We start from the raw sequence: 17,624 nt of genomic DNA, 5'->3' as shown, positions 1-17,624 counted from the left end.
CTGAGCAGTCTTCACTTCTGTCTCCTTCAAGTCTTAACTACACACCACGCTCCTCACACAAACCCCAAGGACAACAGAGGCCTCCACAGCACAGCACCCACTTCCCGAGGGACTCCGCTCCCCCGACTGCCCTCCAAAGGGTCTACTCACTGATCACATGGAAGGAGATCACTCTCTCTCCTCGCCCAGCTCTGTTGACAGCTTCACATTTGTACAGCGCTGACACGTTGGCGGCTTGGATGACCAGAGTACTGACAGTCTGTGGACATACGAGTCCCAAGCCATGAACAACGCAGGCTGAATATGCACACACACACACACACACACACACACACACACACACACACCCAGACACACCCAGCCCGGATCTGTCAGCCCCCAACCACTAAGACCTGCCTTTGCCTTTCACGCTGCACACCACCCCCCTTCCGAGGTAAGCAGCTCTAACTTGGCAGTTGCACATAGGATGCAGACATGCTTTGGAAACCCTCAAGGATTCGCTTTAATGCGTGTTATGCACACATTTCATTTTTCCCTTGTACAGAATCAGAATTACCTTTCAATGGGTGTGTACACTGGATGGCACTGTGTGCTTTGTTTCTCTTCAATAAACTGTGGGTAAGCTATGAGTACTATGTTCTTTTTTTTTCTTTTTTTTTTTAAAATTAGTAGATATCAGTTGTAGAAAGTAACAGGCTTCATCATGACATTTTTGTACAGGTACATAGCATAGAATATAATTTCTCCCAATTACTTTCTCTGGTCCCCCTCCTCAGTACAAATAAGCCCTCTCCTCTTCCCAATAGTACTTTCTACCTTTGTGTCTTTTTTCATCTTGATTTATATGAAAGAAAACATATTTGTACTTCTAAGTCTGACTTATTTTGCTTAATGTGATGATCTCTGTCTTTCTGCAAATGGCATTATTTGTTCTGTGGTTTGTGTGTGTGTGCGTGTGTGTGTGTGTGTGTGTGCGTGTGTGTGTGTAAAACTCACACCTTCTTTATCTACCAGGCTGATTCTATAACTTCCCTCTTGTAGATGGTATCACACAGACTATTTGATTAATAACCTCCAACACAGCTTTGCATGTTGTTGTACCACCTCCTATTCAAAATGAGAACTAGAAAGAAAGATATTCAAAACCAAGAAGATCAAACTCACTTTGTTTTTTCCTTCAATTAGGGCATACTGGTTTTTGGTGACTTCGATCTTATTTCCACCCTGGAAATCCTTCACGTGTCTCCATTCTTTACAAGTGTATGAGTTTGTTTGGCTGTATGAGGGAGAAAGCATAGCGTGTCAGGATTTGGCTTCTCTTCCATTTGAATCAATAGTACCAGAAAGGGTCAGACCTTGGTTATCATGTTCTCAGCGATAACTTTCGATACAGGCTAACGCTTTACAGGGCTTGGCGCCAATTAAAATTAGATGCCACCGACAGTGGAAAGGCCCAAGGTAGCTGGTCGACTGAGGATACAGGAGGGAAGCAGCTATTTTGGGATCAAGTCCCCATTCATAAATCGGATCGACGATTCAGGTCTCCATTCATAAATCGGATCAACAGGATAATTCAAGTTAATTCAGTTCAAAGGAAGGTAAGGAAACTTGGAAGCCACTGGGCTCCTGACAGCCATCTCTCTGGGGCTCGGGCTTTTGTTTAGGAAATGGCCAGCAGCTGAGGAAGAAACTAGTGCTTGCTCTTTCAAAAACAACAACAGGAAGGAGAATGCTTGGGGTGGTAGGTCGAAGGTGCTGGCTGTTGTTTTCCCTAAGGATGTCTGCACTTGTGGGAGAACTTGATAAGCTGGGCCTGAGGCTCTTGAGGCCTGGGCTAGGTTTATCACTGCCTCCCATCCATCGGCACTTCCTCTGAGAGATGGACCTTCCCACAGATAAGGATGAGTAACGTGGTAACCCCAGCTCACAGAGAGAAGAAGATCCAAAGACTGGTAATTAGCAAATGAAGCAAACACTACTCATCGGGAGAGGCCAACATCAGGGCTAAGAAGAAAGCTGACTCACACAGGGGGATGCCCCAAGCCAAGGTGTCTATTAAAACTCAAGACCCAGAGGAAAACGGGAGGAGAATCCAAGCACCGTTTTAAGGGTGATGTCCTGGGAGATATAGCCTTGTAGATTTAGATGGAATCATGGCATAGATTGGCCAGAAGGGAATGCAAGACGGGAAGTAAAATGGAGCACATGGCTCTGCTCACCTGGGCTTGTAGGAGCACTCTTCTTCTAGCTGCCAGTACCAGTGGATGTGGTGCAGGGGAGGGTTGGCATACACTGTACACGTCAGAGTCTGCATGGTACCATACTGGTAGAAATCCGTAGGAGAGATCAAGGCTTTCTCTCCGATCTGGGGTGGGACTGGACACAGAAAAGACAACCCGTAAATTGCCTGATTGCTATGAGGAACAAGGAGAGGACTTCAGCGTCCAGCTCTGCCCTTTGTACTCAGATGATTTCACCTCTGCCTGTTTTCCAAAGGAACATCTACACTTGGAGACAGAGAACCTGAATTCTTATGCTATCATAAAACTAACCGCTGATAAGCTGAGTGAGTTCAGGCAGGCTCCCCACACCCATGCCGCACTCGCTCGCTCTGCGTGAACGATATAACTCTCCACGTCCTCCAGCCTAGCAAGAATAAGGTGAGGCTACAGAGAGAAAACCACCAGGGTAACGTTTCTTGTGCACCACGTCTTGCTGAGGTGATTTCCAATGACTGCCAGTTCTTATAACCATGACTCTGGCTCTCATTCCACACGTGAGAAGAAATGAGGTAAACATTGAAAGACTTGCCCAAGGGCATCAGTTAATCAATGGCAAAATCCAGGACAAAGGTAGACATGCTGGCTTCTAAACAGAAGCCAGACTTCACGACTGTGTTTACTGCACACAGCAAGGGACACGCTAAGGTTCGTTGCGTGTGTGACCTCACAAAGCAAGCGATTGGGTTGCGCTCCATCTGTCTCTCTGTCTTTGTGGTCTGATTATTTTCTTCTTGTTGTACTTATCACATTTTGTCTTCCTCCCCTCTCGCAAATCCCCTCTAAGCAACTATCCCAGAGCCTGCTATCTTTTAAATACTCCCTAAAGAAAAAAGAGAAACAAAGCCATGCCCGACAGACACCCAGAGGAGGACAAGACACGTGGGAAGTACATTACTGTTATGAGACAATATCTTGACGTTTTAATGTCTGGTGCCAGTAGGGAACACAAAGAATGACCCTAGAAGCATTTCTCCAACTGGGCTTGAAGCAAAATATTAATGTGTTTCCTGAGGGAGGAAGAGTGCTCTAGTCACATAAGCTAGTTAAACCCTCAGGATTCTCCCTCTCCCACTGGAGAAGGCCATATTCGTGAGCATAGTGATGACTCTAAGAAGCTTTATAAGAAAAAAGCAAGTCGGCAGATAGCATGGTACCTTCTGCATTCACCCGGCCATGGTACCATTCTGTCCCCAGCCCCAAATATCCTTTACTTTTGGAAAGTAAAGATGAAATCATCCTTAAGTCAAAAGTTTATAATCTTTTCTGGACAGACCCAAAGTATGTCCTCCGACCAGACAGCAGGCCAGCCAACGACGCTAGCCTCCCCAGGTTTCCTGTGTGGCTGCCACATATTAGGAGCAAAGAAGCTGAACCTTCAGATGAAAACATCACAAAGGAGAGTCTTCTAAATCCTTGCTCAGTGTGTCGTTTTGTGGGCAGGAGCAATGGGAGCTCACAAAGCTTAGGGTCTAGAGGGTACCATCAACTTTGACCTTGCATGCGGCCACCAACAGCACATTCACATGACTCATCAAGGAGGCATGGTCAGGGCATGCTATGCCACATCTCATTCTAAATCCACCTCCCTGGGTCGTTTTTCATTTTTCATGCATTGGCCCAGTTACTGATGAGGATGATGCAATAGGAGAGAGATGGAGAAAGACCCATCCTCTCCCTTCCTAGTCAACTGTGGGCAGAGGAGGCACTGAATGGACTCACCATTCACGACCAGAGAAACCACGTGACTCTGTTTTTCCATTGAAATGGGGTTGGTGAGGACGATAGTGTAGTTTCCCGCATCTCGTTCGCTCACTTCCATGATCGTGAGTTCGTCGCCCACTGTCATTGTGTAATTGGATTCAATGGGTCTTCCGTTTCTGTACCTACGGAAGAGAGTCCCCGGAATTACTACAACATAGGGATTTTATTTCGAGCAGACCAATGTTAGGCTTTGATTCGCAGTTGTTACCATTTGATATCAGGAGCCGGGTAACTAAGATGCTTGACAGGGATTCGGACTTGGCTGCCCACTGTGACTTCCACCACAGATTCCATACTGCTATCAAAAGCAATAAAAGGTTTTGCTAGAAGAAAATGAAAGCAACAGTTCTCATAAATGCCAAGTTACTCTCTTGGTTTGAATTTTTAATCAAGTGAAAATTAGACATCGAGGTTAATGGATATACCGCCATTCTGAGAGTCCAACACTGTCTCTCCTGTAGCCCTAGTCAGAACTCTCTCCTCACTCGTCCTCTCTCATGAACCTTGAGCATCCATTCCTCCACACAACCTCCTCTAAATCCCCCAGTGAGCAGCAGACACACCTTATCCCCTGCTCCTGTGACACCCTCCCGCACACTCTATGAGTTGGCCATCCCAGCACTCCTCAGACCTCTTCTCTTTACCTGTCCCCCCTTCTATCTAGTCTCCGATTCAAAACATCTACCATACATACAAATTTTCCACCTCCGCCCTGACTGCTCTGGGTTCCAAGTCTCCATATCAAACATCTCCCCCGGGATGTTTAATGGGCATCTCCAAAGGAACTCAACACCATTCTCCAAACCCCATACCACCCGGTCCTCTTCACTTAGAGACGTCACTGCTTCATTGCTTATAGTAAGCACAAGCCATCCTTTTGTATTGAAAGCTCAAGTCGTTATCACCGCCAACAAATCAACCAGCAAGTCACGCTATGTCTTAGGAATAGATCCAGGATCTCATCTCTTCTTCTTCCTCCACAGATATCCTAGCCCGAGTCCTCTACCATCTCTCACCTGGATTTGAACAATCAGCCTCCTAAGTGTCCCACCCCCCTTCTGCCTTCGCTTCCTTTAAAGGACGTAATGCGAGATCACTTGCCTAGCACCTGCAAGCCCCTGATGTCACAAACAAACTATTCCCAGTAAGCTGCAAAGTAAGCCTGCAAAAGCATAAGCGAGAGCTCTAGTATCATAAGTGATCTAAACTGAGAGAGCTATATAAATACGAGGGCACAATCGAAAACTCGGGTGATTTACCTAAAACCACAGAGAAAGCAACTGAATCTGGATTTCCCCAGTTGGAGAAGTGCATGCTTCTTAACCTTCCTTGCAGTAAACTGAAATCTTTGACATCATTTGACCATCATTCATACTAACACTCTACATACAATAACAATCGCAGCAACTGCTATAACGAGCAATGCCTAGTGAGCACGTATCATGGGTCATTTCAAAGTTGAGGTTTTGAACCCAAGTCCCTGACTCCAAAGCTAAGTTGTTGACCTCTAGGTCTTGTGCCCTCATTAACAAGGACTCAAAAGTATCTTGTGAATGAACGAGGTAACCTAGATTGATATAAGTCATCTGACTCTCCCAGGTACGGTGTATTAGCAAGAGAACGGTCGCTTACTATGAACTTGGACAAATGTGCTGTTTTTCTTCGTCATCCGCCCACTGGATGCTATGCAGGTGTATAGCCCTTGGTCATTCCTGGTCACACTATCTATTATCAAGGTGCTCAAAAATTTCTTCCACTCAGTCCCAGGAAGGGGCTTCACGTCCCTGTTTATAATCTTGTTATGGTGATGCTGGAAAACAAAGAGATTTTAGTAAAAGTTCACAGCCCAGTAGAACACTAACTCTCCAGTAGCTCCTAGAGAGTCGCAGAATCCAGTCCTGACCCTTGGTGGAGCCCACTATTGATGATTTAAACACCACATCAACATATAGTTGGGGATTCAGGAGAAATGAGTGGAAGCTGAAATTCAGGGAACTGAGCGAGGATTTTGAAGCCTTCTTCACCTAATGAGAATGAGATGTGTGTCAAGTGTAGATACAAATAGGGCTGCCTAAAGAGAAACGGAACTCAGCTCACCTCTTAAAGGGACAAACAGATCGAGGACTTTAGAGAACAGAGAAATACCGTAATGTCAAAAGATTAATAACTTAGTGGAGACCAATCTGCACAGCCCAGCTGCAGAAGGGTTGGGATTCCTAGTAAGGTGTCTTTTCATGGTTGCTATGTATTCTGCCAGGCTCCTTATATTAAAGTCTGGGTTCATTAGTGCGTGTGTGTGTGTGTGTGTGTGTGTGTGTGTGTGAGAGAGAGAGAGAGAGAGAGAGAGAGAGAGAGAGCCCACATGCACACATGCACATGTGTTTTAAAGCCTTTATAATTTATCTGACCAGAAGGGATCCTATATCTCTTAAGCAAACTTCATTAGGGTTTATAATCAAAGTATTCAGAGGTCTGGCTTTGGGCGGTTTGTGTTACCTTCAAAGAAGGGACCTGCCAGTTGAAATGAAGCCCCACGTTGAGCTCAGTTCTTGCGGTACAATTTAAGACAAGCTTCTCTCCCGCAGATAGCTCGATTCTATGAGGGGGGCTCAGCGTCACATCATAAATCCTATGTCCTGGAGCAAGGAAATGATAAAAACAGAAAGTGAGATGGAAAAGACATTGAGGGCTCAGCATATATCTTTAAAGTGGTGCGGGCGAGTGACATCACTTCTCTTTGGGGGACTCGCCGCTGCTGGATGGCTTTAAGGAAGAGGGTTTATGGTGACTCACAAATCACTATCTCCAGTGTTTTCGCCAATGGAACCTGACGAATAATAAAGTCTAGGCCAATGGGGCCCACTTGAGTAAATTTTTGAACTTTCCATTAAATGGATACAATTAAAAGAACTGGTGGAGAGCAGTGATCTGAATATTGCATTTTTCATAAAATGAGCTTTGGTGGTGATTTTTTTATTCTTGGCCTTGGCAGGAAAGGAGGACTACCCTCTGTCCCCCTGCTGCAATGGTTTGTCTGGTAGGGAAGGGCATTTGTAAGGAGTTGACCAGCACCATATCCTGAGCTAACATCTTCTTCCATATACCTTGCCCTTCGCCCTACACCTTCCTCTCCAGGATCTTCATGAAGAAAGCCACTCTTTATTAGTTGGCACTAATGGAACAGAAGGGAAATGCCCACTTACCTACAACCACAACTATGTACATGATAGACTGATAGGTCTCATCATTGATCTTTGCCTCGCAGAAGACCATGCCAGCATAGCCGATCATGTAACTGGGGATAGTAAAGCCTGTCTCACTGTCCCAGGTGATTCTGTTTCCATCCGGGACAAACCTCCTTTCTGGATACCTCTGCATAACAACAAAGAAACAACGAACATTTACCCAGTGCTGTCCGAACTTAAAGACCCCTGAAGGATCCGTCTTACTTTCGAGAAGGTAAATTGGTTTTGTTTGTGGTGGGGTTGACCCGCTCTACGGGGTCGTTGCAGTTCCCTGTTGACATACATTGGAAGCAGGAAGGGCATCGGCAAAGAGGCTTAACAACCGTGGAAACGTAGGAGGTGACTGAAAAGGAGGCAACTCACTGCACAGAGCGACACGTTGAGGTTTGAAATGGACCCTCGGCACGGAACCACCACGGATTTATTTTTGTTGTCGGTGATGTACACGATGTCATGCTGGTCACTGACAGAGGCGATGAATGGTGATCTGTAATCTGGAAGAAAAGTGAATTCTCCCAGTGAGGTGTTAGCAGGACAGTTGGAATTCCTGTGTCCATGAACCCTAACCGAATGACTGAATGATTGTCATTGACAGCTGGCATGAGCAAAGATGCCCGTACCTTTGACTAGAGTCTGCGTGGAGATATCTGGCTTCAAAGCGATGGTCAAGGAAGGGGAAAGAAACATATACACACAGACACACATGCAGAGAGAGAGACAGACAGACAGAGAAAGAGACAGAGAGAGACAGATAGACAGAGAGAGGAGAGAGGAAAATCTAAATGTAAACTCCAACAATGATCTTAACTTCCCCACGTGGAGCATTAATAACAGTAGAATTAATTAATAGTAGAATCTATTTTAGAAATTCCATGCTTTAAAATAAATTATTATAATTTTTATAAAATAAACATTTCAAATTTAAATTCATACACTGAAACTATGAGTTTTATGATGCTAAAAATTCGTTTCTTTCAGTAGGCAAATAATATAAATGACCTGAAAAGAAACTGGAATCTTTAAGCTAAGAGAAAAGAGCAATTCCAGCGATTCAAAAGAATGATTTCTGTAACACCTAGAGACTGCGGGCTCCAAAGAGTCACCATGCGCCAATGTTTAATAGCCACTGCATTTAGTTCAAGACTTAGAACTTACGAATATCTCTGACAATGAATATTTGGGAGACCACAATGCCAAAAGATTAAGCCAAAAGCCAGAGTGACTTGCTATCCTTCAGAGACTATTCACACAGAGTCAGTACATGGCTGGGAATTTTCTCCACCCCCCCCCCCAGAGACAGGGTACCTGGCCTGGTGTCATCACTTCAAATCTCAGAGATAACATCTCAGTTCCTACCTCCCACACATCTGATCAAGCCTTTTCAGAGGCGAAGAAAGAGTTAATGAAACCAAAAGGCAGAAGAGTAGCTAAGTCCTTTCAACAGCAAAGGTCTGATTTTCTCCCCAGCTGGAGAGCATAGACCACTCCCCCCCATGTCATAGCCATTATGGTATGAGGACAAGGCCAACCTCCTGGCTCCATCCACCGCTAGGTGGGTCAGAGGACGGAGGAAGTGAAGTGGGGATCAGAGGGGCACATTAAGGACCTGTCCATAGGGAATAATACATTCAATGCTTTCTTTCCTGTTGTTAAACTTCATGACCAAACTTTTGGATAACCCAACACAGAAGGCTAAGCTGAGGCGGGAGCAGAATTTCACAGTGTATCCAATAGCACTGAGAACACAGACAATTAGTGCTAGAGACCACCACTGTTGCTATTGCCCCCCCCCCCCCCCCCCCCCCCGTGCACATGTTAACAGACAGACTATTTCATGACTTGTTTCATTCGGGGCAAGCCTGGAGAATCTAAACTAATCTCTTGACTTAAGGCTAAAGTTATTTGGTGGCTCAATTCTATTTCAGTAGCCCTAAAGGGGAAATAAACAAAGGAACACTAAACAACCACACATCCTCTCAAAATAAAATATTTACTGTAACCCACAAAATGACTTTTTGCATGTCTCCAGGTTTCCTGACTCGGGGAGAAGGAAGTAACGAGATATTGTGGGAGAGGCTCATCTTGTAGCGTTTCCAGACAGGCCGAGAGCAGGAAATCCTTGCAGTCTTCTGAGAGAGCCACATCTCCCAAGACTGTCAGATCAAAAGGAGCCAGACATTCCCCCAAGGTCCAAGCCTTGTCTCCCTCAGCTCTGTGGAGTGAGGAGGAGGGCACAGAACTCCATTTTAGACTTTCCTCACCCTAGGCAAAAAGAATACCCAACCACTGAGCATCCCCAGGGCACCCTGGGTCACTGGGCTGTGGTCTTCCATAGACTGTCCCTACTGGAATGGAAGGGCAGATCTGCAAGGGTGCTGCCCTGATGAAGAGCCTTCCTGTCTGGTAATAGTGGCTTCTAGAAAAAAATTTAAAAGTAATTTTCACCTGTCTCAGGTCCTCCAGGATGGGAGGTTGCATACAGATGAACAAATAAAATCCTTTGAAGATTCATTCTTCTCTGCAAGAAACACAGTGCAAGATACCCATGCCAAACACAATGCAACCCAGGCTTGGAGAGATGGCCCAGCAGTTAGGTGCCCTGGCTGCTCCTGTGGAGGATTTGCATTCAGTTCCCAGCACCCATGGTGGCTCACAGCCATCTGTAACTCAAGTTCCAGTGGAGTCCAATGCCCTCCTCTGACTCCCACAGACAGCAGGCACCCACACAGTACACATACATACGTGCACCACTCTCATCCACACAAAAATCAAAAAACAAATATTATATAATGCAACCTTTATATTCCTGAGAAGTGCATGCTATTACAGGCATCCCATAAGTGAAGGCAGGTTTTTCACAAGAAAAGGTGGTGTGCCATTTTTAAAAATATAAAAGAGATCATGGTTCATGCTCTAAACATTGAATACATATTACACTGTAGTTCTCCTTATAAAGATGTTAAGTTACACAACTTGCTCACAGAGCTAAACTAACCCTTTGATGTGAGGCAAAAGCTAAGTTAATCCTTTGACATAAAACGAGGGCTTTTATAAATCAATCCCAAATCATTAGCCCTCAAAGGTGAAGTGTACAAAAAAAAAAGCCCACACGGATATTCATCCTCTCAAAATAAAACACATGCTCTAACTATGAAGTGACTTTCCTATGACTCTCTTTGCATCTCCCTGGAGCTGAGTCTAAAAGCCAAGTCCTCTCAGATCACACAAGCAAAAACATGACATGCAGTACTTGAGGGTTCTTCTGAGGGGGGTTGGGCTTTGCACATGGGTGTGTTAATTTTTTTTCTATAAAGTGTGGGTCTGGAAAGGAAAGATCTTATGGGGGAGGGTAAAGGAAAACAGCCTCCAGAGCCCTCTGCTGTTGCGCTATGCATTCCTGCAGAAAGCTCCTCCCTGCTACAGATAACCTATCTCACCACAGAAACCTTGCCATAATTCACCTCCCATCTCCCTCCATCACTAAGATCCCAGGGGCTCAAACAGCTGAAGGCATTTTACGAGTCCCTATAGCCCACGGAGGCTCACAGAGAACCTCAAGCACCACAGAAAAGGGACCTAACTGAAGAAGAGAAACGCAGCTCAGACCGAAGCTCAGACTGTCATAGAGTTCTTTCTCAGAGGAAGCCTGGGAGAGAAGCTTTTATATTCCTTCTTGGCAAGCAGCCTTTCAACAAGCCTCCTGTTGGATTCAACTTTTCTTGGGCCTCTTGTGTTGTAGACCTGGTGAGTGGATGTGGAAAGTACATTCCAGCCCACTGCTTACCTTGAACGTAGACGTAAACGACGGAGGCCATGTCGACGTCCCGGTAGAAGCACTTGTAGGCTCCGGTATCGTTTCCGATCACTTTTGGAACTCTGAGTGTCTTGCAGAAGACACCGTCGGGGCACTCAGTCACCAACACCCTTTCCCCAGAACCAAGCTGCTTGTTGGGCCAAAGCCAATCCAGGTCCCTCTCTCCCCTGAGAAAAATATCCCAGGGAAGTATTAATGTGACACTCCGTGGCACGAGGTTATGATGAAGAGAACGGGAGGTTTGGTTCTCACATGTATATAAACGCTCAGCAGACACTCTCAAGTTGACAGACACCGATTACAGTCTGCATGGACATGCCACCGAAGACCACACACTCCATCTCAGAAGTCACCCACACGGTCATGTGTTTTCTGTTAGTTGACACATTTATCTTTCAGTAAATATTTTTAAGGCATATATGGTGGCTGAGCACCATTAAGGACAAAAAAACCGATGCTTTAAGGGACCAGACATATAATGCTCTGTGCTAGAACACTTGCCCAGTGCACACCAAGAAGAAATAAGTCAATTCCTTTATGGGAGAAAGACGACGAGAGAGCACAGGTGCTTGTATAAAGGGTGGTGATTTAGGGCTTGAAGAAGAGTATGAAAGAAGCAAAGACCAGGGAGGAACTTGGCCAAGCTGGCCCTACGCACATCAGGAGGTACTGCATTTCAAGCAGAACAGTAAGTGCGATGGACAGGGACCAGTGCACATCGGGCATGTTGGGGACACAGCAGAGAAGCCAGAGTCATCATGGAGGTATGGGGGCGATGGAGCAAAGAGGGCACAGAGAGAAGAGACTCGTGGTACCTCGCAAGGGTCACATTAGATAGACAATACTTGTATTGCTTTGGAGTCAATATGAATAAAACAGTGTGACCCACTGAGCCTTCCTTCAAAGAGCTTGAAACTCTCATGATGTCACCTGTTCACTCTAGGGTTTGCCAAGAACATAAGAAGTGTTTCTGCCATTTCTAAAGGGAGGTGGGAACCTTTGCAGATCTTAAGTAACCTTTGTGTCTGAGAATAGGTAGAGGGAAATCTCTGGAAATGCCATGATTTATTGATGATAAACAGCTCCTGTTACAGCTTTCTGTTTCTGTTTTACCCCCAAAGGCGGGGTATTGCTGGTGACTTTGCAGACCTTAGATAAGAGGCCTAGGCCACATGCAACAACCTAAATCAGACCTGAGTTATTCTGTGGACCACTTGGTATTCTTCAGATATAAAGCAATGGCTACAAGCTGCGAGGGCTCTTTGCGGCACCAAGCACTCTTCTTAGATGCCTGGATCTATCACCATCTCCACCAAAACCAGGCAGCTCTGCAGAGACCTCCAGGTCTCTCATGACCACATCCACCTACACTTCCTCTAGGTTTCCTTTCTTGCCTCTTGGTTGAAACACAAATTTCAAAGGCCTCTTGTCAAAGAGTGCTGTTGCCCTGCTTATCCAGATGAACAGCATGGCTTCTTGCTGGCAAGCGGAAAAGAGGCCCCGAACATCAAGGCAGAGTATGAGGCTCATGTTTTCAACAGGACATATGGTCAGTAATAGTATTGGCTAGAGACTAAATTGCTGCTATAGACAGAATTTCATTTGTAGAATACAGTTCTTATAAAGGGCTAAAAAGTTGTCTAAAAGCCATTCTAACTGACATGAACATGGCTCAAACTTCAACTCTATGTCATAACAATATGTCCTTAACTTGACTGACTTATCAATAGGCATAAATGTCTGTCACATGTCAGTTTGGCATACATTTACATGTGTGCATGCTTGTGTGTACGTGTGTGTGTGTGTTGCATTTGTGTAAAAATGCTTGTACGTGTTGAAAAGGCCCAGCAAAATAGTACAAAAGTTTGAAAAGACCTTTCTCATTGTTTCATTATTACATGAGTTCTTAGAAGTCTCATGACTTATAAACAATTACAACAATACTATTATAATTCTTGAGTAATGGAAATTGTTGTGACCTCAGTAAACAATGCATCCTTTCACACAGGAAATCTGAATCTAAAGTGGATCCTTACCTGCAAGAAATCTGAAGGGTTCTATTTGCCAAGATTGTAAGTACGTCCGTTTGTGTGCTGAGCTTCGGCGGATGGAGGGAATCGCCCGGCAAAACTAGAAACAAATTAGATAAGAGTCGGACCCAATAGGAAACACCTTCCATAAACAATGCACACTCTAAATTTTAAATGGCCTCTTCAGCAATTCATTGTATAAAAGTGGAATTTGCTGCATGCCCCATTCCCAGTAAAAGTTCACAAGCTCTGTCATAACAGGAAGAATGGGCAGATGGTCACAAACCAACACAACAGTTCTGCAGTGCATGGCGCTAGGGTGGAGTTCCTGTTTTCCCTCCCTGCCAACTTCAAGGTCTTACAAAAGGATATGGGACATTGAAACCCGGTGAACCCCCATCTGATGATCTCAGGCCCTTGGGAAAGGACTCACTGACATTTCTTGTAAAGCATAGGATATACACATCTGACTAAACTGCTGATTAATGCAAACTCCCCAGAGAGATCTCTATACAGCTCATCCCCATACCCCGCCCCCACACAGAAGGACAGGAGCCACTGTGACCTTGTCCCATTGTCTTTTATCATGTTGTGTAGCAGATTTCCTTTGGTGACTGAGCTGCAAACGCTGAGGTAGTGGCTCCTAGAGACAGCACATTTAGATGAAGGAAAATAAACTGAGGAAGAGAAACGTTTCTCAAGTTCATGTATGCATGCATATTAATATAATTTTTCTCTGAGCAGAACTATAAATAGTGTAGCTCTAATGAGCTACAATGGGGGGGCGGTGCTCTCAACTCCTTAATCAAAGCTCTGAGCTCATCCCAACACAAAGCTCCAGACACAAGATGCATGCTACCTACAGATGACATTGCAGAAAGACATCATGAGAGATACACATCACAGCAAGATAACTAGTTTTCAGGCACCTAAATGTAAAGTGTCGTCAGGCACGTTAAAAACATGATTAAAAGCAAAGTTGCCCACCACGCCAAGGGATATCAACATCTTCCAGCTCTCAGCGTGAAAAGCAACTGACCTGCCTAGCCTGGTGGTGAACACCTAGAAGGCCAGCTTTCAGAGGAACGAAACATGAGGGTCCTAAGTTTGAGGCTAGCCTGGGCCACATAGTGCGACTTGTCTCAAAGGAAAAAATAACTAATTAATACCAGGCAGCCGTCCAGGCTTTCTAATTCACACCAACCAAGAGCAGATGACTCTTAGGGCCTCAGCTGGCCTTGACATTGTTGGGCAAATAAGAGCCCGTGAACAAATACGAGGCCGTGTGAATAGAGAGAGCACGGGCAAATAGCCGGTGCCATGACGCCTTGGCCGCTATGTGGACAACTGGAGGCAGGCGGTTAACCGACAGCACGGCTTCTCGCACACCTACACAGATGTGCGAAACAATCCATAGCCAAAGCACCCCGAACACACCCAACCTAATCTGATGTACACACGCTGCGGATAGAACTTTAGATGGGCTGATTGATGACATATTTGGAAACACTGGAAATGAAGTGACATGAATAAATCTCAGAAGGTAGTTGACAGTGTTAACGACGTGCATTTGGGCAATGGTTCTGAACTTTATGCAGCGTTTGGATGTTCCTAGATCTGCGAACGTGCATTTTAAATGCTGTTTAACATGACTGTGTCACGGGTGCTCTGTGGAGCACCCTGAGGCAACTGCAGAACTGGGTAGTCACACTCAACCCATCCATGTGACACTTTTCAGTCCGGAAGATGTCATCGCCCTCCACCTAGGCAAGCAATTAAAATGTTCATAAACCAGTCTTCCAATGATGGAACACTACTTTGTTTGAGAAGCAGAAAATAAAAACAGCTTATTTGGTAAATAGATTTTAAACGTGACTGAGAAACCTTAGCCCCAAAACAATAACTGAATACAGCTCTCATAATGAGCAAATGAAAAAGAACCCGTCAGTTGGGCAGATGCGTGAGGGAAAACGTGTAGTAAATACCTAGCCATTCAATAATATGTATCCACCCACCTCTGTAGTCAAAGACTTCTATTCTTCAGCGCTGGGAAGCAAACCCAGACCGTGAGCGTTATATCACTGATCTACATGCCCCAGCCATGAGAGCCTCTTGACTGTCTCTATAGTAAAGTGCACCCAGAGATTATCTTAGACTGCGGGCATATTAGCTATGTTCATCTTTAAAAGACATCCCATTCATAAGAATCCAAAGGCAACACCACGCTATTCTAGGGATTGATCCACAATCACAGCTAGTCAGCAGGGTTATCGATAATAATTGGAGAGTTACATCAATGACTAATACCCCCCCCCCATTGGAGCTCATTCATTTTCATTGGCAAGTTTGGCTTCTCTCCCCTAGAAAGTTCATTCTGACTGGAAGAGGTACATATGCAACTGCACAATAAAAGCCCTTTTATGTTCGAAGCCCATAACCAGCATTAATTAATTTGTGCACTGTTATCCTTCCCGCTCGACGACGAGAAGGAAAAACAACAGCAGCTCTGTCTCTGGAATTCGATGGCACCAATTATAGTCCAATCCAATTAAGCAAGTCACACACTCCGAAAGGGCAGCCTCCGTTTTATTCAGGGAGCCGGGCTGCTGTTAAACTGCTGCACTAGGAACACCCCAGGCTTCAAAGCAGCTCACTTCTTTGTGGGACGCAGGGCAAGCACATGTTCCAGACTGTCTTTCTCTTCCCAGAAAGGGGGAGAGTGGGGGGTTTGTCAGGGACAAATGAGCACCCATGATAGAACCGGCCTGATGAACTGAGTCATTATGAAGAAAATTCAGTAACTGTGGCCAGATGATCTTGGTACTGTACATCAGCGCCAGTGTTTTTAAGGCGCGCAATTCTCTTCTGGGGCAAGGGATGTTTGTACAGAATTGAGTTTTTACTTTCTGACCCTCTGTTCTCCAATGGGTGAGACTGGGAAAAGTGCAGACTGAGGCTACAAGAAGGAAATGAGACAGAAATAGAGGAAGAAGAGTGGGAAGGAAGGGAATGGGAAGGGAGGGAAAAGGAGGGGAGGGAAGGGAACGGATGGGAAGGGAAGTTGTACCAAGAACCCAATAGCATGACTGCTACTAACCTTGAAGCAGATGGCAAGATTAAGCGACATGAAAAGTGGCGCTATAACTCAGTGCCAAACCCAAGAGATTTCTGAAATTCGGTTTCTGACTCTGAGTTTACCCCGGGACCAAACGCTTTGGGGTATTAAGTAGATAGTTACTTTAAGAGACCCGGAGTAACTGTCACAAAAGAGGGGGCCGCCTCTTGTTCCTGCGAGGAAAGTAGTGTTCTGCACAAAAGAAAGCTGGGGGAGGAAAGTTTCGCCCTATGAAGAGACCTCGTCTCACTTAGTCGGTGCGCTCAAGCGCGGGAGCTAAAGCCCAGAAAGCAGGGGGTGGGTTCCCTGATCCACTCCGTGGAGGCTCGGCCGGGCCCGGAGTGCAGAATGCCACGCAGGGCGCCCTTTTGCGCTCGCTTGTAGGCATTTCACTGCCTGTTCTTGCCTGTGGGGGCATCTCTTGCCCCTGCTCAGAGCGCCTTCCCACTCCAGCCTCCCCAGCGCCCTAGGCTGTGTCGGCTCTGCACCACAGGTCCCACCAAAACCCTGGGGAGATTAGAGTTCGGGCTAGAGCTCTGGAGACCATCCACTGGCTGGGTCGTTTCGGGTCAGTCTTTGAACCTGTTTTCCCGTTGATAATGAAAAGACACCAAAGGGCAGCTCCCTAGTTCTCTCCGAGTTAGATCCTCTTCTCTCACATACCCGCTCTCCGCCCGCACCCTGCTTCGCCGCCTTACTTTCAGAGAGTAAGCTCCTTACCCACAGAGGCGGCCTGGGTCTCCACGCAGAGCCACAGAGCGACAGCTAGCAGCGCTTTGCTCTCCATCCTGCACCTCGCGCTGGGCACAGAGCCCAGTTCTCAGGCACGGACTCTTTTCTCGGTCCCTGGACCCGCAAAGAAGTCACAGAAGCGCGCCCCCCACAGCGCAGGACCGGGGAGAGCGCGGGGCAGAGGCGCCCTGGCTCCGGCCACAACTGCAGAGGTATCAGCAGACACTGGCCAGCCAGGTTATCCCGACTTCGGGACGCAATCTGAGCTTTCTGTTCTGCCAGGTAGCGTCCCGCGCGACCTACACTCTCTTGGGGTCCCGAGGACTCAGGGTAGAGCGCGAGCGCCCGCTAAACTCTAGAGCACAGGGGCGGGGTCACTGCTGGGAGGGGCGGGGACTCCTCGCGTCCGGCAACACCCCTCCCTGGATACCAGGTTTGGATTTCCCGGTTTCCCACGCCCACTCCCCAACTAGCCCGGAACTGTGCCCGTCGGCAAGTCGCCCTTGGGAGAAAAACTGGACGCAGCTCCGTTTCTGGTGGAAGTAAATTGTAGCCAGGAACGGGTTTTTGAGACTCTTGCTGTCCCCAGGAACCTGGAAAACATCACGGAAGCACAAGGCCACTGCGCCCTTCTTAGGCGCCTCC

The 17,624-nt window shown here is 46.3% G+C and overlaps 1 protein-coding gene across 2 annotated transcripts in view; it reads right to left on the bottom strand.

The window, feature by feature from the left end:
- Positions 1-17,282, bottom strand: part of Kdr (kinase insert domain receptor) — a 43,238-nt gene extending 25,956 nt beyond the window's left edge. For both annotated transcript variants that reach the window (XM_041671538.1, XM_041671540.1), the window contains exons 1-12: positions 16,968-17,282; positions 13,139-13,232; positions 11,073-11,269; positions 7,652-7,782; positions 7,247-7,415; positions 6,540-6,679; positions 5,676-5,853; positions 4,252-4,366; positions 4,002-4,165; positions 2,220-2,376; positions 1,165-1,276; positions 151-259 (exon numbers count right to left, since the gene is read on the bottom strand). In XM_041671538.1, coding sequence (XP_041527472.1) covers positions 151-259; positions 1,165-1,276; positions 2,220-2,376; positions 4,002-4,165; positions 4,252-4,366; positions 5,676-5,853; positions 6,540-6,679; positions 7,247-7,415; positions 7,652-7,782; positions 11,073-11,269; positions 13,139-13,232; positions 16,968-17,034 — 1,633 coding nt within the window. In that variant the 5' untranslated portion in view covers positions 17,035-17,282. The remainder of the gene's footprint in view (positions 1-150; positions 260-1,164; positions 1,277-2,219; positions 2,377-4,001; positions 4,166-4,251; positions 4,367-5,675; positions 5,854-6,539; positions 6,680-7,246; positions 7,416-7,651; positions 7,783-11,072; positions 11,270-13,138; positions 13,233-16,967) is intronic.
- Positions 17,283-17,624: the final 342 nt, after the last annotated feature.

This window comes from Microtus oregoni, unplaced genomic scaffold, assembly GCF_018167655.1.
Source record: "Microtus oregoni isolate MIOR12 unplaced genomic scaffold, Mior012 000021F_ref0000039, whole genome shotgun sequence".
Lineage (NCBI taxonomy): Eukaryota > Metazoa > Chordata > Mammalia > Rodentia > Cricetidae > Microtus > Microtus oregoni.
The sequence above is the reverse complement of the archived record's forward strand: the minus strand, read 5'-3'. Positions and strand labels throughout refer to the sequence as shown.